At 38.3% G+C, this 26,243-nt stretch overlaps 2 protein-coding genes and 2 long non-coding RNA genes across 4 annotated transcripts in view; 1 reads left to right on the top strand and 3 right to left on the bottom strand.

The window, feature by feature from the left end:
* Positions 1-3,841, bottom strand: part of LOC113681940 (sialin) — a 10,282-nt gene extending 6,441 nt beyond the window's left edge. Inside the window, 7 exon segments of the mRNA XM_089210975.1 lie at positions 1-74; positions 466-552; positions 1,316-1,403; positions 1,674-1,885; positions 2,433-2,469; positions 3,049-3,323; positions 3,751-3,841. The exon segment at positions 1-74 is cut by the window's left edge and continues 57 nt beyond it. Coding sequence (XP_089067101.1) covers positions 1-74; positions 466-552; positions 1,316-1,403; positions 1,674-1,885; positions 2,433-2,469; positions 3,049-3,267 — 717 coding nt within the window. The 5' untranslated portion in view covers positions 3,268-3,323; positions 3,751-3,841.
* Positions 3,842-12,212: 8,371 nt separating this feature from the next.
* On the bottom strand, positions 12,213-14,244 carry LOC149044294 (uncharacterized). Its single transcript, XR_016188054.1, has 2 exons — positions 13,912-14,244; positions 12,213-12,990 (listed from the first exon to the last, which is right to left on the bottom strand). It is a non-coding gene; the product is annotated as an uncharacterized LOC149044294 (long non-coding RNA).
* A 167-nt stretch (positions 14,245-14,411) lies between these two features.
* LOC113681970 (transcriptional regulator ERG) lies at positions 14,412-19,225 on the bottom strand. Its single transcript, XM_027199115.2, has 7 exons — positions 18,944-19,225; positions 18,723-18,791; positions 17,710-17,950; positions 16,710-16,910; positions 16,270-16,332; positions 15,897-16,016; positions 14,412-15,755 (listed from the first exon to the last, which is right to left on the bottom strand). The coding sequence occupies exons 2-7, from the start codon at positions 18,777-18,779 to the stop codon at positions 15,082-15,084; spliced, it is 1,356 nt and encodes a 451-aa protein (XP_027054916.1). The 5' UTR covers positions 18,780-18,791; positions 18,944-19,225; the 3' UTR covers positions 14,412-15,081.
* A 961-nt stretch (positions 19,226-20,186) lies between these two features.
* On the top strand, positions 20,187-25,893 carry LOC113681973 (uncharacterized). The gene is made up of 4 exons (XR_016188055.1): positions 20,187-20,293; positions 20,757-20,862; positions 20,992-21,055; positions 25,781-25,893. It is a non-coding gene; the product is annotated as an uncharacterized LOC113681973 (long non-coding RNA).
* The last annotated feature ends 350 nt before the right edge of the window (positions 25,894-26,243 follow it).

Raw genomic sequence — 26,243 nt, 5'->3', positions numbered from 1 at the left:
GATCCACCTTTGTTGTGAAGGTGAGTTACTAACCAAACAGAAGCAAAGAATCGACCAGATAACACCACTACTACCTGTTGAAATAGATTTTATCATTTACATCACTTAGGCGTCTCTATGTCATTAAGAACGTTCCTAGATTTTCGTTTCATTTATTTTTTTAAATCTTTATCTTATTCTATTTGCTATTCCATACAGAGCAATTTTTACGAACGAGGTAATCGGTAAATCCGACCGCTGTCGAGAATAAGGTAAAGCATTTATCGTCCTCGACTGGCCATATGCCGTTTGCCACTTCTCGTTTATGACTTCGATTAGCATGAGCAAATTGAAGACTGCTTTGTAAATCTTAAATGGAATGTTCAATTTGGGACAATTTCTCCAACATCCCGTTTTAAGATGGAAATCTATAACAAGAAACGATTGAAACTGATTGAAACAACGTTATTTAATTGAATGACTTACCGAAGACATAGAAAATCCAAGACCAACCAAAATGAAAAGCAATGTATCCAGACAGAAACATGGACATTATTATACCTAAAATACCCCCTACGGAAATAGAGCGAAATCATTTAAATATTCCTTAAGTCTTCAGCGAGACCTAACATAATAATTCCTACTAACCACCGTGTCAGAGGAATCCGCAGAGTAAAGGAGTTAAATTTGGAGCCATGCTTTGCTGCAAATGAGAATCCAACTTTCTTTCAGTTACTAGCGGTGGAAGGGGATGTGTCATTCTTACAGCAACCCAGTAAGGGCAATCGTACCAGCAGTGAAATCGTATTATCATGGGCACCCTTGGATCATCGTTTGGTGTCTCCATATAAAAGCGAGTCAGTCTCTTGTAGCAAAGCAAAGCAAATTGTATAACCTAAGTCTACGTTTTGTACAGCTCTTAACCTATGATTGGCAAATTCGTCGCTCCATTGTCTGCTCCATAGACCCCTTTCTGCTAACAAACATCAGAACACGTCATTCGTTACGTTCATTAGAAAGTGTCCGTGGTTAAACGACTACACCGATCAAAATGTTCGTTTGAAACCACGCGAAGTGGTACTTATACTGTGATGTGAGAGATCATCACCATTCGCTCTTAGCGATTTTATCTGTGTTGAATAAAGGCGCATACGCAAGTGGCTCGAAACGATGTCTACCTCTTACGTTTTTTGATGCAACAGGTATTGGAGGGAAGCTCGTGAAAAATATTACCGTATAATAAGTGTGCGTGCGTTTGACCATTTCCTACAAAGGGACACCGACAACATTTAGATCGCAGGTTTCACTATTATAAACTGGATCCCTTTCAACTCACCCGCTATGTTTAAAGTTGCCAGTTTACTTCTTTCCAAGGGGGGCGCCCATTTACTCCAAAAAGCGTGACCGGCGGGATAAACAGGACCCTTCACAAATCATAAGAAATGATGAATGATGAGCAAAGTGACGAATTGTATTTGGGAAAAGTGTTATTCCTCATGGGGGACTAACGGGAAGCACAGATATGCGGTTTTTGAAATGCAGACGGAGTGATTAAGGAAAGTTGAACAGTTACTGGCACATTTGGCATCCACCAACCAACTGAACTCTTTCGGTTAAGCATTTTTTAACTTAGCGCCACAGTCAGTAGAGCTGTATCAATTGTCAGGGAAACGAACTATTAACTTCCGGCTGACGTCCTAGTCTCACTCGGCAAATCCGACTGCAATTCTTAGTGCAATGAACACTCCCACATGGGTCTTTGCAGCAAGAGGTGTGAAAAGGGTAAGGAACCCTGTGGCGCCAACAGACAGACCAAGCAATGTAGCGCCGCCATGTTTTCTTGCCAAGTATCCTCCAGGTAAGTGCATAACAATGTAGCCGAAATAGAACGCACTGAGAATGAATCCTGTGAGAAAAGATCAAAGGACATAATATCTTACTATGGTATCGCTAATAACTCAATCAGCAACCCTCATCGGGCAGAATGTCTATTGTTCTTTCGCTGAAAATTAATCAACATATACATATCGCTTCATATCAAGTCTACGGCAGTTTGATAAACAGCGGGTTTTTTCTATTATTTCTCGCTTAGAATTCGATTGTTTATCGAAAAAATACTTTCATCGTAAATGAAGGACAAAATAAAGTATCTGAATCGCTCGAACGCAAGTTTTTTCGAATCGAAAGGACCAAAAACGAACGAAGTAGAGCATAGGAACAAATTCGCTATTATAGGATTACAGTTTCCTTCAAGCTTTTTATGCTAGAGCTATCCTTGGACTGGAACTGATCATCAGTGCCATTAACATCAAAGTAAAACCGGACAGCTACTCGCAACACGACATTCGCAAAGGGATTTTGTCAGAAGAGCGAAATTAAGGGACAACGTCGAAATACGCCTCCAAATCGTGGAATCAAACAAAGAATCAAACGTCAGTTGGTTGGATACATACCTTGAGTTTTAGTTCCCCATGAAAACTCTGCGGGTTCCTAGACTCAAAAAAGGCAATGAAAGCTTTGTAAGTTCCAGGTATATTTTCACCGGCTATGAATTTGCAGTTCGTATTAATGAGCTGTTGGTCTAGCTTAAACTCATCAAGTGGATGGAAAGAGAAGGGGTTATGGTGTTAGGCGGTACAAGAAAATGAAATTTTGAAAAGAGAGGAGCTAAAAAAAGACCTTTTCCATTTATTGGTTACGACAATCGCCCCAATAACGCAGTTAGAGTGATGAAAAGAAAGTTACAAATACTCTGCCTTCTTGCCTATGTAATTCATTATAAAAATAAACTGAACAAATTTGAGCAGATAGAGGCTTAAAATATCAGTTTTGTTTGTCAGTCCAATTTGATGGGGCCGTAATAAATGTCGGTCGACGGTATTGGTTAGCCTATGCTTCGGTTGGTGTCAACCGTGAAAACATCACTCGTTTCACATTCTAATCATTTTCTGATTCATTTGTTCTCTTGGCACTAGATCTGCTGTCATGTCTATTGCATTCCGTGCAACACTCAAATCTTTAATTTTATTAGTAAGTGTTTCTCGTCACAATTCGAAAGACTGAAATTACCTCTATTTCCATGCCACCTTTCATGAGTGTTTGATTACCAACCATAACAGCCAAAGCTACGCTTAGGTTAACTCGCATAGCGTAAACATTCGTAAAGCCAAGCATGATAAAAATCCCGATGACATAACGTAGTGGAAGACGACACCGGCACATTTGGGTTACATCTCTGTCGTTTTCTCCACTGCCAATACCATGCAGTTTTTGTTCGGTAGAATTCATTGTGAATATGCCTGTTCGGTGCAAACGTATCTTCCGCTCTGTCCCTTAATCCATTTCTGCGGAAGAGGGGTAAAAGAAATCTGCTGTTTTACTTTCTTTCTTCTGAAACCCATCAATCAATTCAATAAACCCTGATAGGAAGATAATTTCTTTGGTACTGTATATGCAAATGTTTTTACTCTTTTACTCTAGCGGGTAAAAGCAAATGGCGAAGTACTCTTATAACTAACTATCGACTGTCTGAAATGTAAACTACATTGGATCAGTGGCAAACGGAATTTGACATGAGACTCAATCCACTTGCGACTTTAAAATGATACACAGTTAAGCTGGAGTAATTCTCCGTCATCGCAAAACACCTGGCTATCGACCTGGTCCAATTGTTTCGCATGAACGATAAGTACCAAGGAAATGAGGAATTAGCTTTGTAGCAAGCTTTCCGTATAAGGACTTCATTGATCGAACGTGTTCGTGGTCAGTTACCTGGAATTTAGTGGCGTCCAATGTTCTTATGTATTCCAAGGTTAATTGCGGCCACTGTTGGTAAGAGAATTGTAATTACCAAAACCCAGACAATATGCAAAAAAATTGTTAGGACTGATTTAATTGCACCATTTATTCAGCAGGAACTGAACCATAAAACAATTATCGGAAACACCCGATGGGAATATTCGATTCTCCCATTGTTTGAGCTGATTTTTGATTCGATTGTGGATAAAGACCCTTTTGGTTAAGGAGACACGTTGGTGACTAAAAGCAAAACCAACATCAAAAAAAAAAGACAAATATTTAACTATAAAAAAATTGCGATAAAATACTTCGTAAAACCATTACAATACATTTTAAAAGCTTAAATAAGGTAGTCGACGACGTTTCGACGTTAACGCAATGTCATCATCACCGATCAAGTCAAAAAATAATAAAATTATTCGGCTAGAAATTCTAAAAACAACAATGGGTACTGATTAAATTTTTAACGAAGGTAGACAACTTACAGCTAAACAAAAAGTTTTGCACGAAAAGAGTCCGCTTACACGATCAACTTTGGGTTTGAGAGTTTTTTGATGAAAAGCATTCAAAATACTTTTTTGACTATTCTATCTCTATAATATTGTATTTAATTTTACTTATTGATATCTGTATTTGTATTAGTATTATCATATTTATTGTATGAGGCACACAAGTTTATCTGCCTTCAGGCTATTAAGTGCTACCCTCTTTACATAAAGAGTTTACCTACGTACTTACTTACTAATACTAAACAAAACGTACTTTGTCATTTCCTAAGAATCTGAAAAAGGCTTTTATTAAAATCACTTAAACCGTGCATAAATAAGTAAATAAATAAATAAAGCAAACAGATTTCATGTTTCCATGTGTCTGTCCAGTAATAGATCACAGATGTGCTAAGAACATCTTTAACACACTTGGCTGCATCTCATCTCGTCCAACATTTCTGTTTCTACCACATTTTGACGTCATCCGGGACCTACTACTGAACAGGCGCATGGCAACATGGAATGTACTTGCAAATATAGAAGGTGAGTGTGACGAAACGTACCTCTTAAAAAAATCGAGTGGAAATTCCAGTTATCTGAGGGTGCTCAGTACAACTTGTTTTCCTTTTGTGTTTTTGTGGCTATTGCCGCGTTATAGGAGGCAAAGCCCCATACGTTATTGAGATGAGTGATGGTAAGTAACGGTAGAAGCCGAACTTCACCCGACTTTGACCCGATGTCACTTACTGTTTTTTCAGTTCTTGCTGTAACACTGGAAAAGATGGTAAACATCTCAAAATAATTTCATAATGGCGTCTCTGGCACGTAATGGTAAACAAGACTTTTCCTTGTGGGAATAGCTAAATAGATTTGAGCTACGCCAATCTTTTTGTAGGTTTTATCGAACATCAATCAATTTTTTAGCCAATACCACGGCCCAAAACCTGAACTCTACGGCCGCTACATTGACGATTGCATCGGCGCTACCTCCTCTACCCTCCTCTACCAAAAAGGAGCTTACTCAATTTATAACCGCCGTCAATTCCTTTCATCCGGCTCTTAAATATACCTGGGAAATTTCCGACACTTCTTTAGCTTTTCTAGACATCAAAATTTCAATTGAAGGCAACGGCTTATGTACTAGTGTTTACTACAAACCTACAGATTCACATAGTTACTTGTTGTATTCATCCTCACATTCATCACACGTCAAGAACTCCATACCTTTTTCACAGTTTCTCAGACTTCGTCGTTTATGTAGTGACGACTCTGATTTTTCCAAAAAATCAGAGGCAATGTGCCAGTTCTTCGATAGACGTGGCTATCCTATTTCTGTCGTTCAAGCGGGCTACCACCGTGCCCAACTGATCGATCGACAGTCAGCACTACGAACGGTCGAGAAGGAGAACACTGACCGCATTCCATTTACTCTTACATTTCACCCTCAGAACCACGCATTTAAATCTATCATTCTTAAAAATTTTAAATTACTCCAAAACGATTCAGAGACTGGCACTATCTTTTCGCAACCCCCACCTATTTCATTCAAACGCGACAAAAACATAGGCAACTTTTTAGTCAGGAGTTCATTTCAAACCAATGACCAATCTGGAATTTTTAAATGCGCTCGCTCACGATGCAAAACTTGTCCTTTCATTCATAACGTAGAGAAAATATCGGGACTCAAAAGATCCATTAAGATCATTGATCACTTTACGTGTACCTCCGCCAATGTTATTTACTGCATAACTTGCACTTATTGCAATAAGTTGTACATCGGCGAAACAGGAAGACGACTGGGTGACCGATTCCGAGAACACCTTCGCGATGTGGAAAGAAATGACAAGGACGCATCCAAACCAGTCGCTAGACACTTTAATCTTCCTAATCATTCTAAACAGCATATGGCAGTTTGCGGCCTTTCCTTACATCTAGGCAGTCCAGAAAGCCGTAAAACACTAGAACAAAAATTTATATTCCAAATCGGCACCCTTAATCCCCACGGAATCAACGAGCGCTTTTCATTCAACTAATTTGTTCCTGTTTTCTCGTCACCATATTCCTACCAATGGCGTAGCTCCACTTTCTGCATATAAATCCACACACAACCCACAATTCCTCTAATCGCTCTGACGAAGGGCTAACGCTCGAAACGTCAGCTTTTTTTACCCTTTACGTTTTTTACGTTTTCAACCCATTTGTTAACACTAAATTACCTGCTATGCTCTCCCACCAACGCAGCACCACAGTTTCTTTAGAAACTTACCCCTTTATTAAATAGATTTGATCTGCACATCGTGGAAACTTTGAAAAAACTTTTATTTATTCGAAGAGAGAGCATTTTACAATTTCAATCTGCGGCTAAAGCCTTAAACAGCTGCTAAATTTGCGGAGCGAATAAGGTCCGAAATACGTTAACGTGAGTTTAACAGGGTGACCCTACTCGACGGAATGACAAGAACAGTGGAATAGCGGAGTGGCAGAATGGAGGAATATTCTACAACATGGAATGCCTCGTTGTATGAAACAAAAGTCTCACAAAAATGGAATTGCAGTGAAATAAGAAAGTAATTCATAGCCAACAGGCAAAATTAAAAGAAGCATAGTTTATTCATTACTGAAACCTTGAGGATAGATCGATGAAGGAACAGTGAGCTTCTTGAGCTAGCCCCGATAAGTTATCATTACTATTACTATAGTTATCATTGTTATTATCATTATTAGAAGTATTGTTGATATTATTATTTGTTACCATTTAATCATTGGTTGATGGTCAATTTGTCACTATATTCTGGAATTATCTTTCTCTTGTGGAACAGTATACTCATAGATATGTGGGGTGCGGCAGGTTTTACTGTTTTGAGACAAACTTTCTGCAACACTACCTTCTAGCATCATTATACAACCACTAATTCTTTACAATGCAATAAAAAATTGCTATATCAGTAGCCACATGCAGCCCTACACCGCCTATTTTTATACGACATGCATCTCGCATGCTGACTTCTAGGATCAGCAATGTCGAAAATTTTATGTGAGTAAATGGTAATAGGTGGTTAATCCTAAGCTCGGTGACGATCGAAATTCATTATATTAACAAATTAAAGATTCACCATCTGTAACATCCTGTTGCGTTCTTTTCATTGGTCAATCTGAGCAACTACACACCTAAGGCCCTCCCCTCCCTTGTAACATAGCGTAACGACTGTCAACTGATAACAACAGTTAGTGTCAATGTTGGGTTAGTGGAGGGGTAGGTGAGCAGCTGCTCAGTCACTGACACTGATCCTATCTATTCACAATATCGTGATAAACGGAAAGGTTCCATGATCCTCAGTTATAAAGGAAATGATGCAGGTTTGGATCAGAGGGTCTAGTCACGTGTATGATAGCATTCAACTTTCGGTGGCATCATGAGAATCTTGGAAGTGGCTGAGAAACGTGCATGACGCACAGAGTCTAGGAAAAACGAATGATCATTGATCTCAATCATACTGACTAAGAACGGAATGACTGAAGGAAAAACTAAGGAAAATAGGTTTTGGTGATGAAAAAAACTTGAGGTGTCGTCCAAACAACAACAAAAGGGCAACACAAACGAGGACCATAACGAAGACAAAATTTTTCCCTTTCACTGATCGCATCAGGCTTTTTAACAGTTACAGTGACATTCAATTTTGAGTTGTTACCAAAGTTACTAAACTATCACAAAATATTTGGAGTTAAATGTAAAGTCTTAGTCGATTAACATCAGTAGAAAAGGAAAACTTTTACGTCTTCCTTTAGTTTTCAAACGTCGGGCTGTAGGAAACTTGGAATCTTACTACCAAAACGAAGTTTGATGAAGGCTATCTTGTATACATTGACCTTTACTGGTCGGTGTTTTCTGAAGAGATAATATGTAAAGTATTCGTGCTTGATAGACGTAAAAAAACACTCAAAGCTTTATATTCATTGATCATGGGAGATGTGTTAAGATAACAAAAGTGGGCGTAGTTACTTTGTGAGATATCATATCTCACAAAGTAACTGGAAAAAAAGCTAGCCAGCGCACAAAGGTTGGAGAAAGACGCGAGCATTCTGCACAGCGCATTTCAGTGAAAGAATCAAAAAGAGCATATACTCGAAATAGAATACGAGAGCATTTTTTAACCAAGGAATTAAATCGTTCCCGGCTGGGCTCAGAAACAGCATCACAAATTGTCGTGCAATACCGTATGTAAATTTGTTTTGGCAATGGAGTGCTTCGGTTAAAGTTGAACAGTCTCGAGCGATATTTCATTGACATTCCCAATATTTTTCCCACCAGCCAAAATATGTGTCAAGGATAGGGTTTTTAATTTAGTATTTCAGATGGCCCATTAACGTTAAATGTACCTTTTTTAATATCTTGTATCCAACAAAAACAAAATAAACAAAACAAAACGTATTACTCATTTTCAAAGCCTCTTCAAAAAGGAATCAAAAAGTTAATTCACTTATACTTTTTTCGCATATTTTTATTTTCTTGTGCAGACCCGGTAGTCAGTTATAGGCTGTTTGCTCTTTATGCGAAGAAAAAAAAGCCTAAGATTTGAAATGGAAAGACTCAATAAAAGCAGACCATCGTTTAAAAATTTAGAGCTGCACTGCTTTTCGTTTTCAGAACTGTTACAAAATGTTGCTCGAGATCATTTATTCCTAACACAGCTCAATAAATATTGCAATGGCTTCCTATTACCTATGGCCTTTGAGTATCTACTCCAGGCGATAGTTAGAAGTCGATAGTTGGCGCCGTTTTTAGCGTTAGATTAATTTCCCGCCAAAAATGAGGGGTTAAGATGCTGTATAAAATAGTAACCATTTTTGTTTTGGAACCGTGAATATGTCTGAAGTGGAAAATTATTATACATGAACATCTCTAAAAGAAGACCCTTTTTTGTGGCGTCTGGGAAGCGCGAGAGGCAAGTTACCCGTTTCACGCTTGCCTCACGCTTCATGCTCACCTCACGCTACCCCCTGTTCGCTTAAAACGCTCGGATACTTAGCGCACGATGTTTAAGTTGGCTGTACCTCGAAAAAGAAGGAGTGACTAGGCTTCCGCCGCTAAAAAATTGCTACAAAAAAGCCAGTTACTCAAGGAAAAAATTTGAACGCCTCTTCTGGAGGCAAAAACTGATATTCGAGTGCATTTCATTTCTTTAAGAGTGTTTGAATATTTTGCAATACAATGCAATTTTTCATGTTGCTCAAAAACACCCACATATGTTATATATTTCAATTTACTTTGGAACGCACCGCTAACATACCAACAACCATTGTATAAAATGATAGCAAACTTCTTGTTACGCAAAAACTGACTCATAAGGCTTTTATTGTTACTCACGAGCGTCTTTCCGTTTTTAATACCAAAATGGATTACAAGGAAAATGATCTTTTGGAAGGCAACACTAAAATCACTCCAAATTCTTTTTATAGGAACTCTGGCCCAACCCTTCATAGACTACTAAATTTAATTTTCAATAACCACTTCAGTTGTCTGAGTGTGGCAGTGCTGAAGACTTGCACGTACTATACAGTAGTCAAATATCATGCGTTTTATTTTATAACAGTACTTATCAAACTACTTAAAAACAATATCTTTAAAAATATACACCAGATCAGGTCACGTACCTGCCGTTTAGCGCAATTAACTTTAATGCCCTTGTGGGCAGTACAAGTTACAAGTAGAACTACTGATGAGAACCAGTGCATTTTCCCACTAGACACCAGCGAACTCTCAGAGGAGGAAGGGATAGGCTGGAAGTAGGGAGGGAAGGTGAAGGGAGGGGGGGAGGGTGGGGACTTGTGATAGGGTAGGGACTTGTGATTGACGAGCTTCTAATTTCAGGACGAGTACTTCCGAATATTATCGAGTTCATTTGTATGTTTTTCAGTCAGCTTTATTTTTGAGGTAATTCGGTCCAACATGACGGCTCGTATATCGGGTGTTGAGGTTAAACTAATCCTAAACTGATCCAATGAGGAAGGGTTTTTTTAAGTGCCTGCTCTTTTCTATAGCCGTCCATTATTTTCAAGTGCAGTTTTTTAAGAGTCCATTTACTGAAGAGTCAGCTTGTATTCAAAACGTGTACCTAATAAATATACAAAGCGCATTTAAAATTGAAAACAATGAAGGGTTGTTTTCAGCAATCATGTGCCTAAACTCACGTTCGTAAGAAGTTCCTTGACATAAACACAGAAGTAGAGGCATGAGAGAAAATCATTGCGAAGCAAAGTTTTGTCTTGATACAAGGACTGATAATGCACGAGGAAAGACTATTTGAGCTCTACTCAAGCACTCTGAGACAAAACTATTACTTTGAAATATAGTTCATGAATATCGTGAGAAAGTTTGGTCAAGAATAACAAAGTCAACAAAACATGTCCTCTCGTACATCACAATGGGGCAAGCGTTGATCTGCTTCACTTTTCTTACTGTTTTTTCGTTTATGATCCTTGAGGATTCTTGGCGCGTTGATGAAACAAAAGTTTATCTATTTTATAGCAAACGGAAGTTGAAGAAGAAGCTCTGATATATATTTAGCAGCCAAGCCCCAATTTTCGTTTAAACTTACGTCAGACTGAGACAAATCTGAACTATTGATAACAATCGAAACAATGTGTTCTTTAAAGGAAAACAAATAATCGCAGCTAAAATTGGCTCTGACGAAGGGCTAATGCTCGATATGTCAGCTGTAACAACCCTTACGGTGGCCAATATACATCCTCAACTCAATTGATAAAACCAAATCGTCTTGTAATATCTCCCCTCCTCCCCCAACGACGCAAAACCAGAGCTTCTTTAAAAACTTACCCCCTTTATTCATCGAAGTTATACCTAAAAGTGTTTGTGAAAATTGACGCAGAAAAGGTTGCGTCTCCTGGATCGATGATGTTTCTCATTTCTGTTAAAATCTTCATTACTCAGTTAAAATATAGGACTTAGATATATTCCCTTAACCCTTTAACTCCCAAGATCTCATTAGAAATTCTCCTTACTGTCGGCCATATACTTCTTGTGATGCTAGTTTGGAGAATTTGGTATTTGTTCAACTAATAATCCCCTAATTAATATTTTTCTTTATTCTCATCACTTGTCTGCTTGATATCTTATTGTTATTGTAAGGAGAAATTCTGTCTTGATCACTCATGGGAGTTAAAGGGTTAAATGCAAAGTGTTACTGTCGTATTATTCTTGTCTAAAAATTCATGCCAGCGATCGTTCAAAAGTCTTTTATTGTCGCTAGAAAGCCTTGATTACTCATCGCTTTGAAGCTATGTACAATCAGTTTCATCGTTTGTCTTTTTATTAACTTATAACAAAGATCGCGAAGTTTCAACTGCATCTAATCACTTCGTGAGTGTCATTTTATTTGCCATCATTCACCGTTGTGATTGGTTAGTTTTCAATCTCTCCCAAAGACGGAAACGGTGAGGCCTATCGCACGACTTTGTCGTTCAAGTTGGGTTTCTTGATCTTCGGTTAAAAGTAAACGTAATTTTTAATCAGTGACGAAAAAGACTGTGCCTCGTATCTGATGTATACTTGTGTAGTGCCTAAGGGTCTAAGCCAAGATGAACTTCTGTGTAATCCATCAAAGCTCTGTCTCCATGTTCACCCTTGCGAGGAGACACCAGAATTGAAGCGACAGAAATGGAAGATCCTTTTATTAGCGGTGTAAAAATGACAATCCACGAGTAGTAATAGATGACTGGATTTTTTTGCTTCGATTTTAAGTGCGAAATTGCCTTTCCGTAAACTACCAAAATTATTTAATAAAGCAAGGAATCTGATCACAATTGATTCATATGACCTTTTACGTTAAGCGTTCCCTATTTTCTTTACATTGCCGTGCCACAGATTTCCAATTTTTCCCGAAAGAACGCAGGGTAAATATGCGGGAACGCACAACTGCGAGAAAAATGTGAGGGACGCGCAATTTTATTTTTCTCGAAAATTCCTTGGATATCACATTATCACTAGTTTTTAGTGGTTTGCATCTCACACGTTATTAAGATTTTGAAGTAAAAGAACGGAGAGCAAGTGGACGTGATCAAAACATATTCGCCATAAATACATAACATAGTTTTGCTGATGAATGTTTTTCTGCGGTCAGTATACCTGTGGTCTATTGATTGGCTTCGTAACTCCGCGATAGTTTACCCTGTGAAAACAGTGTCTAAGATTGGCGAGCAGTATTGACCTACACTAGCTAGTGTTTGGAGTTGGAGTATTTTTCACCTCGTTTAATTTGGTGAACAGACTACCTTAGAATGATATAGAGCCAAAGCGGTACTTTTGCTCTGAGATATTGTTACAACTGAATGAATAAACTGAAGGCTAGGATATCATAATTGTTCATTGTTCGTTTTAACCTTTAGAAGGTGCGTCTTTCCGTAAGAATGATGATTCTGCTATGGAAGTATTTTGAGGAGTCCATGGGTTAATCTCGCACAAGTTAGGAACCGAAGTCAACTTCGGCTTTTTTTTTTTTTTTTTTTTGAACAAGTCATGGACCTCTCAGCACCATAAAAAAATTCAGCGGGAAATGATAAAATTTTCCAACCGGTAGAATACTGCTTGTAAGACATCGCCGCGTGACTCAATACCTTGGCCCACCACTTGCCAGGTCTACTCTTTCGTTCACCGCCCTCAAAGGACTTCACTAATATGGCAGCCTGCGTCTGCCGTCAAAGGGATTGCCTGAAACAGTTTTAAAACTTTCCTGAGTAATTCAACAGATAACCAATCAAGAACGCCACAAAACGCATTTAACTTTAAGATATTTAAAAACCCTTTAACCCCAAGATCTGATGTTAATTCTTCCTTCTTGTAGGTGCAACTCATCTCCTTTTAAATTAGCTCAGAGAGTTTGTTGTTAGATCAAGAAAGCAACTTCTTCCTGATAAGTTAGAGTATTCCCGTAATTTTCTGGATAATGTATGGATTTTGTAGGGAGAAGTGACAGGTTAATGCCTCTAGGAGTCGGAGGGTTAAGCCACTGTACCTGCATTTTACATCTAGCGCATTTCAAGAGTACCGAAGCACTGTATCTTAATCATGCTTTTCAAGAAAAAATAAGGCAGAGAGGCGGCTAGAGACAAAAATTGCTAAACAGAATGTGAATGACAGTCGCTATGAAAAACCGTTTTCTTCTGACCGCAAGTGCTGGCATTTGTGTACCCAAAGGTCTAATTACTTGTTTTTATAGCCGGCTATATAATCTGCAACGTCAGCTACTACATACCAGACCTTGAAAAGCATAGCTACCGGACTTGAGCAAAACGCTTCTTGTGGTAATAATCTACCTCCCAGCTTATGTTTTCCACATGGTTCCTAGTTATTTTCAGTCAGCATCTGATTAGCGGGTGGGGAGTTCCTTTCAGTGGAAATAGTGTCTAATCATATATTTAGGTAGAACGGAGTGTTTTATCGCCTATAATACAGCATTGATGGACAATTTTGCTCAGTTTTAGCTCTCGAGAGGGAAGCAAACCTTTTGCGGCTCTCGCCGAGTTTATCATCATCATTAATATTATGACTGTGACCATAATTATTTTTATAAAATATAATCGCTATTACTATCATTATGAAGATTACGAATTACTTTTTCGTTTTGGTTACCTTTGTGGATTTGCCGACACGACACCCAGTTTAGTCTTTTCAGTATTTGTTTCAACGTGTTTGCCAATAATGAGAATAACAGTGACCAGAATAAATTTCTCTTCCAGTAATAGAACCCCTGCTGGAGTATAACCAAATTCTTCAACCACGCACATCGTAAGAAATTTCGCAACGGGAACCAAGCTTATTGACGAAACTGATGAAATAAATCAGATGAACAGCTGACGCTCGCTTGACGTATTTTCTGTTTGGGAGCAAGACCTTTGTTCCTTCCATAAGAACTCTACCGACTTAGTTGCAGGACGACCTTGACTAGAGTGTTTCATTTTTCTTAATAAATAAAGAAGGTTATCTCTAGACCGTGACAGCTGGGAGAAATGGGCATATTCACTTCTTGGCACAGAAAGGTGAAATGGTGGTTCTGGAAGCTATTTTGCTCTATCCTTGTACCCTTAATTATTTCTACGTGTACAGCTGTCAAATAGATAGGAAAAATACGCTTTATAAAGGAAATAAAAACATATTTCTTTTATTTACATCCAACAATGTGGTTGTCTTCCTTCTCACCAAATTATGCGACATTTCAAGTCGTGTACAAAAATTGTAAAATATTATAAATTATCTATTTTGTTTTCTCTGACAATTTATAAAGATCTCCGCATAAGCAAATATACAATATTATTTATAAAACGTTTCTTGTGTCATAAATATTTTATGCAGTTTGCATTCCTCTTAAAATATACAGTCACTGTTTCCTTTCGAACATCAACGTAAATGTAATGGACTAACTTGAACATTACCTAACTGACTGTTATTTGATATTTACAGAAACTGTACATAAGAATCTGTTTCAAACATACCATGCCAAGGTGTATTTGAAAAGAAGGCTTTCTGTAACAAAACTAGCAGTATCACCCTAATATTGGGTGGCTGCAACTCAAGGAAGTGTGTTCTGATTTTTTTTAATAAAAGATTTATCATGGTCCCTACATTTGGTCTTAAGATTTTTGTTCAGAAACGAATTACAAGCTTCTGTCTTTTTTCTTCTATAAATAAATAGCACTTTGGTTGACAAAATTATTCCTCTAAGGAATGTCGAAATCCTCTTCTGCAAATTCGAAGCAGAAAAAGTCATTTTATCTATGAAGTTCCTTTATTTTCACGTAGATTCTAAGCGTAGTATGTCATTCCGGCGCCAAGCGGAGGTCCATACATGGGTCTTGACTGTGGGTAAGCGGGTGGTGCTCGTGCCCAGTAAGACATTGGGTAGCAGCTGTTAGCGGCTGGGTGGGAGAACAACGATGAAGCGGTGGGGAAGCCAGCGTAAAAGTCAGAACCTGGGAATTTGTAGGCGGCTTGTGCATGTGCTTGAGCGTCTGAGGTAATTGGCTGATTGAGTTGAGCCAATCCCTGAAAGTCGAACTTGTAAGCGTATCTCTTGCCATGGATCTTCGTCATGATGTTTTTGTCGTAGTAGTATCGCAGAGCTCGGCTTAGCTTGTCGTAATTCATGTTCGGTTTGTTCTTACGCTCGCCCCATTTTCGGGCAACCTCGTCCGGATCTACGAGCTTGAATTCACCATTCGCGCCTTCCCAAGCGATACAAGTCGAGTTCTTCGGGTCCGACAGGAGTTCGAGAAGGAACTGCCATAACTGAATCTGACCGCTACCCGTACTTGCGGGTTCGGCGCGGTTTCCAACGCTGGCATTAGAGAAAGAGCTCTGGAGTGACTGCGATTCTGGTACAGACAATGGTCTGGATGGAACAACGCTGTCTTTCATGTGCGACAGTCTTGCTGTTGAGGATGGTGTTGACCAAGAGGGTGTGCTTCTGTCCATGGAATCTACAGTAACAAAAACAATTAAGGAATAAATACAGGGTATCAAAGAGACAAACATTTTTCTTATAAATAACACAATTCCTTGTTAGTTGTTAGTTTGTTCTGTTACAACGAAAACAAAAAATTCCGTGGTAGTCAACTAACCATTTGAGGTGAATCTTCCTGGAAGTCCATGCTCTGAGCTTCTGGCCACAGAAGGATTGCTAGTGATAACTGGGTGCTGTCTTGAATCAAAAAGTGGCGGAGATGGGGCGTGGTAGGAAGCTGAAGAGAAGATAAAGAACGCGGTTAGAAACCTGGATAGAAACCTGGATAAAAACCTGATTAGTTAATTATTTGCCTACTCCGTTGGTCAAATAAAGCCTATCTGAAAAGGTTTAAATTAAACTTAGGTTATCAACTCGGGTTTTCGCAATCAAGATCTTCACGGGGGAACGGGCTTGTTAAAATAACACTCCAAAGATTACGGATAAGGGATAAATAAGGATTCAAAATAATTCAAAGATTGTTCAATTACCTTGAGACGATGCGGGGGCGAGTGCGTTATCGATGTCATCAGATGTCAAATTTGGGAGAGGAGCTAAAAGAAAATAAGAAATGATTGATAAGTACTTTGTAAACCAAAGTTAAAAAATATATTTTTGCCACAGAAAAGAGCAAAAAGTAATTAAACTATTTAGTGCCTTGCGTGCATGTTTCATGGAGTTAGTCTATGTATCCATTTTCAAACGCACGCCTATGGCCAAATAGGATTTAAAAAAATAATCTAATTGACGATCTTCCACCCACAGCGCAAAATCTAAGTGCCTTCATTGAACATGATAGAAGTATCGAGACTAAATTCATTCAAGGGACTGTACCCTGTGGTCTCTTAATAGTCTTTTTCTCTATTGTTTTTTTTTCTCAAATTGATTTAGGACCGCAAAAGAATCAACTGTTAGTGAGACATTCACTTACTTTTTCTCAACACACACAGATGCGCCATCAAAATATCTCCATTGTATGCTGGAGCTAGCTTCATGAAACCTTCTCTTGTCAACTTGCAAAGTTCCTTGCCATCCATGTTAAACCTTTCAGAATCGATGTCTTTAAGACTAAATTCTTTGATTGCCCACTGTATCCACTGCCGTACATGTTCTTTAGTCCAGCACAGAGGGTCTTAACGAAGGAAAAATAAAGAAATAAAGATTTAGCGCTATAATCCCACCAATTCGGCGCTAGATAGTAAACAACAGGCATATTCTAAAGCGCATTTCTAACATTCGCTCAAACCCTCGAGTAGCGGTTTCTTTTATGAGGTTTCATCCTTTAAATCTTTAAGATAATTCCTAATTGATAATTCTTTGCCGGCAAACTCATGCTTAAGGCCTATATTAGGAATGTTTGTCATTTTTTTTTCAGCGATAAACAAAAATGGTAAAAGGTAAGCTTTCTCTGAGAGAAGAAAAGAACCTTTCAGTGAGAATATAATTAACTCCAAATTTTCAAAACACATCTTTCGGCCTAAATACCCATGGTTAAGTAAAAAAAGACATCCCAAATCTCTCAGCAGGAAAGTTCCGTTTATTCTCAAAATTAGGCCCTCTATATCTGCCTCTTCCGGTTGATGCTGATCTTGAACATTATCTCTGAATAGTTGAAATTCAAGTTTTGTTTCGAAAGCCAAAAGATTTCATAACCCATTTCGTGCCTGAAGCCTTATCGCTAAAATTACGATGTTCTGTGGTTGCCCGATTTCCAGTCACACACGCCAGGTCGGGGTCATTAAGACACATAACAGGGGTGCGGTTTATTTAGCAGCAAATAGTTCCCAGAAACCCAAAGGTAGAGAGTTGTGGCTGAAATACGAGCCGAGGCATGTTTCAGCCGATCTATCAATGACACACGATCTCTGGGTGTGTCGTAGTGTCGAGAGCTCTCAGACAAAATTTGACATGTTGAATGTGCTTAAACTCACCAGCTGGCACGATGACTCGCTTCTCGTGCGATAAATTTTGTGGGAGAGGGGAGGGCGAGTTTCTCTCGGCGAAGTCGTTGTTTGGTACATAAGGTCTTTTAGCGAGTGGCTCGTCCAGTTCAGCCTCTAAAGGTCGCTTTTTGTTGAAGTAATTGCCATCGCTTTTGTGCGCTGGTTTCAGCGGCTTGTAGGGGTCATTGAATGAGGAATCAAAGAGCGATTGATCATCTGAAATCAACTCCTAAAAAGATGAAAGCACAGAGATATACAATGAACACAAGCATCAAATCATTCATAGATTTACAAACAAAACCAGCGCCGCCGAAAAAAAAGTTATTACCAGACTAGAATGGTTGAGATAAACAATGATGAAAGCTGTTTTTATTAAAAAGTGTTGTTCATTGTGCATATGGTGAGAATGTTTAGTCCTTTTTCCTAACTTACGTTTTGTTGTGAAAAGGATTCAGACTGGCTGATACTACAAGAGTTTTTAATTCTTGTTTCATCATAATGCTAACGGAACAATGCCGTCTTCTCAACCGCAACAACTCCTTCGTCATCCTAAGTTTTGAAAGCGCTAGTCGGTTTTCTCAATCTTCAATTCACGCAAAATTAAAACACGCTCCTAACCTAAGACATACCATACAAAAATCTTTCGAACGCGAGGCTCGGTATTAACAATTTGGCGAATCGGAAAGTCAAGTCCTACCAAGCCACATTAAGCAAGACATTAACACATTTAAAGCAAACAATTAGTGCGGCATTCCTTCACACGGAGCAGAGATTTACGGTGAACTGAACTATTTCATGTTTTCAAAGATATTGCTAAACTTCAGCAGTCCTTTAATATCATACCAAATAATAAAAATATGGAAAAAATATCCGAAATGCAAACTTTCCGCCTACCGGTAAAAACTTAAACAAAAGTTTTCACACCTCACGTTAGAATCGAATAGGGCACCAGTGATGCAAGATATAATTAGTTAAGTCATACCAAAGGAGCGTTAACCAACCTGGGCATAGACTGATGGGTCGGGTACAACGTTGTGTTCACTGCTTAGTCCGTACATGGTGTTATGAATCTAAAACAACAACAAATGCGCACAGAGAAAAATTAGGTAAATCATGCATCAAAGTTAACTGAATCACAAATAACCAAAGAATGCTACAGTGATGCAGTGATTTAATTTCAAGTTCTAATGCTTCAATTCAGTCAGTTCGAAGTAATACTCACCGTGTGTATCTTAGTAGTGATTTGAAGAGGAATTTAAAGTCTTTGGCAACAAGACGAGTCGATCGTTAAAAATCGCGAGTATCGGAATGTATAAAATAAATCCTTCGAAGCTGGCTGGCTCGAAGAACTTGATAAAAAAAATTTAGAGCACTTCCACAGATCGTCAGTTGTAAGTTTTATAGATGTTCCGGTGAAGGCGATGATTTGAAACAAACCAATATCCGTTCGAAAATTCAACTCTCTACGGTAAAGCCTGAGCTCTATTCAAGTTTTAATTCAACTGACGTTCCAGTGCCGTGGCGCTCAGCTTTATACATCAAGTGTCTAAATTGTGCGAGAAGAGGTGGGCCTCACATTGACAGGTTGACGATAGGTGGTAAATGTTTGTGACACAACAGGCCAATCAGCGCGCGGGCACTTGAAAAACAATCAATCCCTGGAGTGTTCCTTTCACGCCTACGCAGACACACCTAGATGACGTAAGCAAGGGGTCGTAACCTCTTGTATCATTCTCTTCTTACGATTATCAAATGGACAATATCGAGATTGTCACTGCCATCCAATCACGTCCGCATTTCTCGATAAAGCCTCAGCCTGTGTAAGAAAAGATAAACACCGGCATCATATGATCGCAACCCAAATTTGTAAAGGTAAACTCTCTATCGCCACAAAGCAAACTCTTCGCATAAAAACAGCGTTCAACGCACCAAGAGTGCGATTTACACGAATATTCTATCCTCGTAATTTTCTCCAGAAGTTTTCTACTATGAAAGATGAGCTAAAGACAAATTAAATTTGCTATTTGATCTAAAACTTGATGATCAAGAAAGCTCTCAAGGGATTGTAACAGAATATGAAGAACAAATAAGCCTTTGAAAGGGTCAAATGTGTAATCTGACAATCGGGTTATTATCTAAGCGTGCGATGGCAAAAATATAATTATTTTCTTACGTTGTAGACTGGGTATTCCGAAACAAATGAGACTAGGAAATGTAATTGGGATTTTAGAGCGTCACTTGAGACAATAATCAGGCACATGATGAAGCACGAGAGTACGTGGTAGAATGTGCTTTGCCGTACTCTTTAATCTTACACGTCACGGAGGCTTGTTATTTGTCATTTCAAAATACCTTTCATTTGCTAATCAAGCTTTTGTGTTTATGCTCCCATGGGACAGGGTGTGTCGCTTTAACAATTTACCGCCAAATTACTCTCAATGAATGAAATCTATTGCGCTTGGCTGATTTCGTGATTAATGCCGCCGCGAAATTCATGATTCGATTTTTTGGCGCGCAACCCAACTAAACATGCTCACCTCAAGCTACGGAGTTAGATAATTCTACTTGATAAGTGAGTGACATGTAAGTCTTTCTTACACACATTTCTTATCCGCTCTTTATTCACACACCTCTTTTTAAATTTGAGCAATAGTGTACGTGTTATGATGAATTTTTTTTTTTTTACTTTCTGGGTTTATGTTGAAAAACCTCTTGCGACCAAAACGGAAAGGCAATTTATTTTGAGAACATGGAACCCAAATACTAATCTGCTTGAAGAATCAAACACAAAGAGAGGTCGTGTTATTTTGAAAGAAAAAAATAACCAAATTAAAGATTGTGTTGTTTTGCCAAGAATGCAAACGACGTTATTGATAATGTTAACTCGTCTGTGACATGTCCACTGACCGTGATTCCGGGCACACAGTCTATATGAATTTCAAAGTTGTTATTGGAAGGGTTTCGAGGAAATGGTAAATAGTACTCTTCTTGGGTCTTTTAAATTAATTTCCCGTTTCGGTTTGTTTATTCTAAAGCTCAGAAATAGGACATTACGAGCAGAAAGCTACGGATAAAACACCCTCTTGAGTTGTAACAGTATTGCCGAACGTGCAGTTGCGCAGCCACGAATATTCGCGAAAGGTCAGGAGATTTCTATAGAAATATAACTCGGCTATTACGTGAAAATGACAGAGCTCTATAGAGATCACGTACGCTTGCAAACGTCGAACGCTACTCTGCTGACTCATTGATTCTTCTTGATGTTTCTAGAGTTTTCGAATATCACGAACGATCCTATCAGTTGAGGGAAATAAATAAAACATTCGAGCAAGCGGTAAGATGGCGATGATTGAGTCGACTTTTTTCCTTTGACTTTTGCTATGTCTTAACAGGGCTATTAATCACGAACAATGGTGGAATTAGAAACCAATGCGTATAATTCAAGATCACTAATATTTCCGTTGGAAAATTGCGAATGATCAACTCAGAAGTAATTTTGTTCTATTGTTCACCACAGAGCGTTGGTGTTGCGTACATTTGGGTCGTAATACAGCCTTCCTTTTCGGAATTTATTTTTGTTTTACCTTGACGTGAAGTCGTTTTTCATTCTTTTACTGATGAGGTGGAGAAAGTTTCGGCCGCCAAACCACACTGGCAATGTTGTGCAAAACTTTGCATATATACGCTATAACTGAAGGCATGTTTTTTTGACCTCGTGCAGTGCAATCGCCAGCTGAACAGAGACCGGGCAAATTTCCGCCGTTACATTAAATTTTGATCAAGTCGCACTACAGGATAAATAAGTTAAAGCTATTAACGTCGCTGGTCGATTTGAATCATGACGTAAAATTAAAGGAACACAAATCTTTCTTAACCAAATTTCTTGGAATAAAGGAATTCAAACACATAACAAACCGCGTTGAAAATTTAGATTACTTCTTTGTTGTTTTCTCTCTCCACATCTGTGGCTTTTCAACGTCATATCAGTCAAAACACTTATCGGTTTACAGAAAACCACGTGCGGAAATTATAACGGAATAACGAAGAAATACTAATTCAATTGCAATTCTATCTGTTCCACTGCTACGAGAGGGCTCCCACTAAATTTTTCAGTTCGATGAGTTTCAATCGCGTATCTCCGTCTAAACGACAATGATATACGTAAAGCAAAATAATAAAAAAAAGAGCATACATTTTAGATATCAGCACTGGTGGTTCTGTAACCCCGTTTCAATGAAATTGGCTGAATTTCAAACTTTGATAAACAGAACATCAAGTTTCCAGTAAACAAGCGCCAATGGCAACACGTTATCACACAGTCAGTGAGTCAGTCATTCATATTGTTTGTAAAGAAATACTCAAGGTCAAATTGATACGGAGTTATTTTCAAAATTATTAGCGTTATTTGTTCTCACTCGGGTATGAAAACACATATAGTATGGTGGAGCAGAACTAGCCGGAGGCAAAAAAGGATTCTTATAATTGCTTAGGAATTGAGTGTCCGAGTAAAACAGTTTTCGGTCTTCATTTACTCCTGTTTTGTTTTTTTTTTCTGTTCATTTCTTTAGTTTTTTCTTCCAAGCTGTTTCCCTTTTATTTCAGTTCACTGCCAGTTAAATACAGTATGAATAAAAAAGCCTCTTCAAATGGAATGTAGAGATAGACTTTGCACTTGGAATTTAAAAACTTACGTACAAAAGTTTAAAAAATGTGAATGAAAAAAAGTAAAGGATGTTTGCCTTTCTCATTTCGGAGGATTTGTGGAAGCCCAATACAGATAGAAAAAGAAATATTTTCTTCCTAAAGCGTGACAAGTTCTATTTCCAGGCGGAAGAGAGCCGGTACGGATAAAAATAGATATCCTAAAAATTGCATTTCGAAGAATTCCTTCGACAGAAATATTGATGAAATCGAGATTTCGCAGTTAACACTGAAAATGGTGGAAAATACCAGTAGTAGAGTGGAAGATCAAACCGAAAATCGTTCGCACATTATTCCCACAGATTTAACGCCGAATGAACCGAACAAACATATCAGTTTTTAAATTTTTTCCTTTCCTGAAGCTTTTTCGCGTAAGAGGCAGTGAACAAAAGGAAAAAGCTCTTCAGACGACCTTAAGCTCACGGTGTTGCCTCAATGGCGCGCGAGGCACTACGTGCTACAACCGGAAAACAATCTTCAACTTGTCGGGATAATCTGCTTCGGTCACTAGGGACAGAGCTGAAGACAAAACGAAACATTTACAAAGGGCTGAGTTGAAACGGAACAGCACGCCCTCTCCAAAGTTTCCGCCAACGGAATCCTAGACCTGGTGGAAAGATTGAGTTTTTGAAATTTGTGTGATCTTTTGCTTGAGTTTAAGAGATTACCGTGCCTTTTTCTCAAACGGGAAACTTCTGTTTCTCTGAGAATTCTTTCGCCAGCAATATTCAATAATTTTACTCTGTGAAAAAATGATTGAATGACAAGTCTAGATAAGAAAAAGTCGACAGAAAAGGAAATTGTATTGGAAATAAACCAACATAAGATTGACGAATGCTATTCTCTCCTAGTTTTTCCAAAAAAATCACAGGGCCTTCCGGCGACTTTGCGTTTGATATTTAAACGATATTTGAGTCTACTCCTACGACTGAAACGTCAAAGACAGAAGAGGCTTTTTATTCATCCAGAAAAAATTCAAATATGAACAAAAGAAAATAGGAAATCTTACAAAGTACGTAGTACCTTTGAATAGTAATACACTTGAAACGAGGAATAGAAAAGGAGACAAACTAATTTTCAAAATAGAATGTTAAAAAAATTGCAACGTAAGAGATAATTGAACTTAGCCGGAATGCGGTATTTCTGAATTTGAAACCTATCGATTGTTTCGTTACGAAACTGAAAATGTTACAATTACCTAAAAATGTCTAGCTGCGAAATGAAAAGAACTCGGTGATAAGATGAACAACGAAGGAAAATGTTTCAAATTTGTTTTTTATTTGTTTATTTATGGAGGAACCGCAGCCACTTTTCCTAACATCCTGCAGTAACAAGAAAAATGTTACGTAACATAATTTTCAAAATTTTTGATGAAGATTCGCAGAAGTTTAGGTTTCTGAATACATTACAAATCCCTTAGTATTGAAAAGCAATACTGTACGAATAATAAAAAAGAAAGAAAAAAACACTGTGGAAATATTGGAAAACAAGGGGCCTTCCGTTTTGTGCTGTATCAAATATGATATTGCTGTACAATATCCAGTTGAGGGGCAAATATATTAAGCAGTATTGAAATATAGAAGGACAGCAATTCAAACTTCCTTTTTTTAATAAATCAAAAACGTCCTATTCAAATTAAGACAGTTAAGATTACAGAAGAGACAATTTATCCGTAAATATCAAGAGAAAACACAGTAACGACATGAGTGGATTGACGGCAGCGTATACTTCCAGTTATTGTACGGTGATCAGCTTGCTATAATTACTGGTCTTACGCCATATCGGTTTCTGAACTCTGGAGCTACGGTTTTTTTTTCCCTAGTTATTTTTTACGCCTTAGAAACTCTAAAAACTTTCCTTAAAATGAACGAACGCAACCTTTAAAGGATTCACTTAAGCAGCAGGTTCATTTGACACTGTTTGCCACATCGAGCCTTAACAAAACGAAATTTGGTGTAAGTCTCACGAGGTCGTTTTTTAACCATAGCGAAAGGTGGAGGCATTGAACTGTACAGGGTGTTTGTTCAGCAAACACATTGCTTTTGACGCTTGAGGATTTCAGCTTGTTATCGAAACGTAATCAAAACCCCCACTAACATTGGAACTAATTAGCAGTGATTTTATGCGAGGAATTTTAATAGAAGGCAATGATATGACTGCAAATTGTAATAAAGACAGAACGGAGACACAGTGGAGCCAACTCCGGAAGTGGTTATAAATCCGCCGATTTAAGAAACTGTAAACAACGTTTTATCCTAAAGGCGAAAAAAAATAGAAATGAGAGACAAAGACGAGGGGGGCAAAAGTCGCTCGAGGCTCCACTTCTTTAGTTAACACTGAACTATCGCAGAAGAAAGTCCAGCGATAAAACGAAATACAAAAACTTTCGTTCTTCTCTTCAAAAGAAGTTTTGGTCGTCATTCGCAGTGTATATTGGAGACAAAGGAATTGTTTTGTCAAAGAAAATAGAGCAAACTCTTAAATTAATCTACAATACTTTATGACTTAAAAGCGACTACGTGTAAACCTTGAATTCAATCTAGTCATGCTCAAAACTTGGCAATACGTGCGTATTGTAATACTGAGCGAGATTCACAGAAACATTAAGTACAAAAATTATTTTCAAAATCTCATGAACAGTCTGCTATTCGGAAACTTTGAGACCTTGGGCAAAATGGTCGGTGAGATCTGTTTCAAATTGCTTTCCAGCAGGGTCAGTGACATGTAGTTTGTCTCACTCCTTACTGATCGAGTTACTCATCAATTTCGGAGTTCCATCGAAATTTTGTGCACGCGCTTCATATTATCCTAGCACAAAGAGAGAAGAGTTATTACAAATTCTCGCCCACGCATAACTAAAAACACCAGTCGAATTTGTGTCGAGGTCGAGTGTGTATCGGCATATCCGATGCCGCGATATTTAACAAACACACAGATTGTAACAATGTAGACCAAGTATATTACAAGCCTTTAAATCTATTACAAGCTTCCCGAAAGGAATTTCAAGACACGTCAGGGCTCCAACCTTTCTTCAACCGTGGCAAAAAAGACAGAAATTCATCGATAAAAAATGTGCTGACTCAATATATAAAACCATTACACAGTTAACCAAAAGTAGTTATCCAGTATCTCTGAAGAGATAAGTTGGAATGTATGGTGTGATTTCTCAAGATATCACACCTGGTTTTGTTGATCGCAAAATGATATACAGCTATCAAAACATCACATGACTACAGCGAACTATTCTACTTCCAAACACGGCTTATCCCTAGCTCAAACCATTGGGTCTCCTCGAAACTAATCAACAGGGCTCTTTCACTGTCATATTGACCTTTCCAATCTCTTCTATTCTTTGCAGCATTCCACCGAGGCCGCACCCTAAACAAACCACAAACTCAATTGGCTAGAGAACTGACCCGTACTCTTTGGATAACAAAGATTTACTAAAAATAAATTTTGGAGTGTTTTGAATCCTCGTTTTGGCAGTCAAACATCATTCATCGCCGTTTGACGTTGATGAGTGCCATATTTCTAGGATTTCGAGCGGAACGAGAGATGTTAGAGACCCCATGTTTTCACAAGGCCTAGTTTGGGTCATTAGAGCTGCCTTTGTTTTTGAATTCCAAGTGTAAAAGACAAAAAAAAAACGTGCTGTTCACGCTTTACCATGGATTGATTTGATTCAGTTCTGGAAGGTATTATTTTCTATGGAACCGCGACGAAGAAGGTTTAATTTGTTATGAATGAAACGCCTGGGGCGAAAAAAAATCTGGCGGAAAGTCATTTGGAATGAATAAAAAGATGGCTCTATTAATACCACT

The sequence above is a fragment of the Pocillopora damicornis genome, chromosome 6 (assembly GCF_964200805.1).
Source record: "Pocillopora damicornis chromosome 6, jaPocDami1.2, whole genome shotgun sequence".
NCBI lineage: Eukaryota > Metazoa > Cnidaria > Anthozoa > Scleractinia > Pocilloporidae > Pocillopora > Pocillopora damicornis.
This window is presented reverse-complemented; position numbering and strand designations above follow the sequence as displayed.

Coding starts and splice junctions, on each gene's coding strand:
- LOC113681970 (XM_027199115.2), bottom strand. CDS start 18,779: ATGTACGGACTAAGCAGTGAACACAACGTTGTACCCGACCCATCAGTC. Junction 17,951..18,722: donor ACCCATCAGTCTATGCCCAG/GTTGGTTAACGC, acceptor TCATCTTTTTAG/GAGTTGATTTCAGATGATCA. Junction 16,017..16,269: donor CGCCCCCGCATCGTCTCAAG/GTAATTGAACAA, acceptor TCTTCTCTTCAG/CTTCCTACCACGCCCCATCT.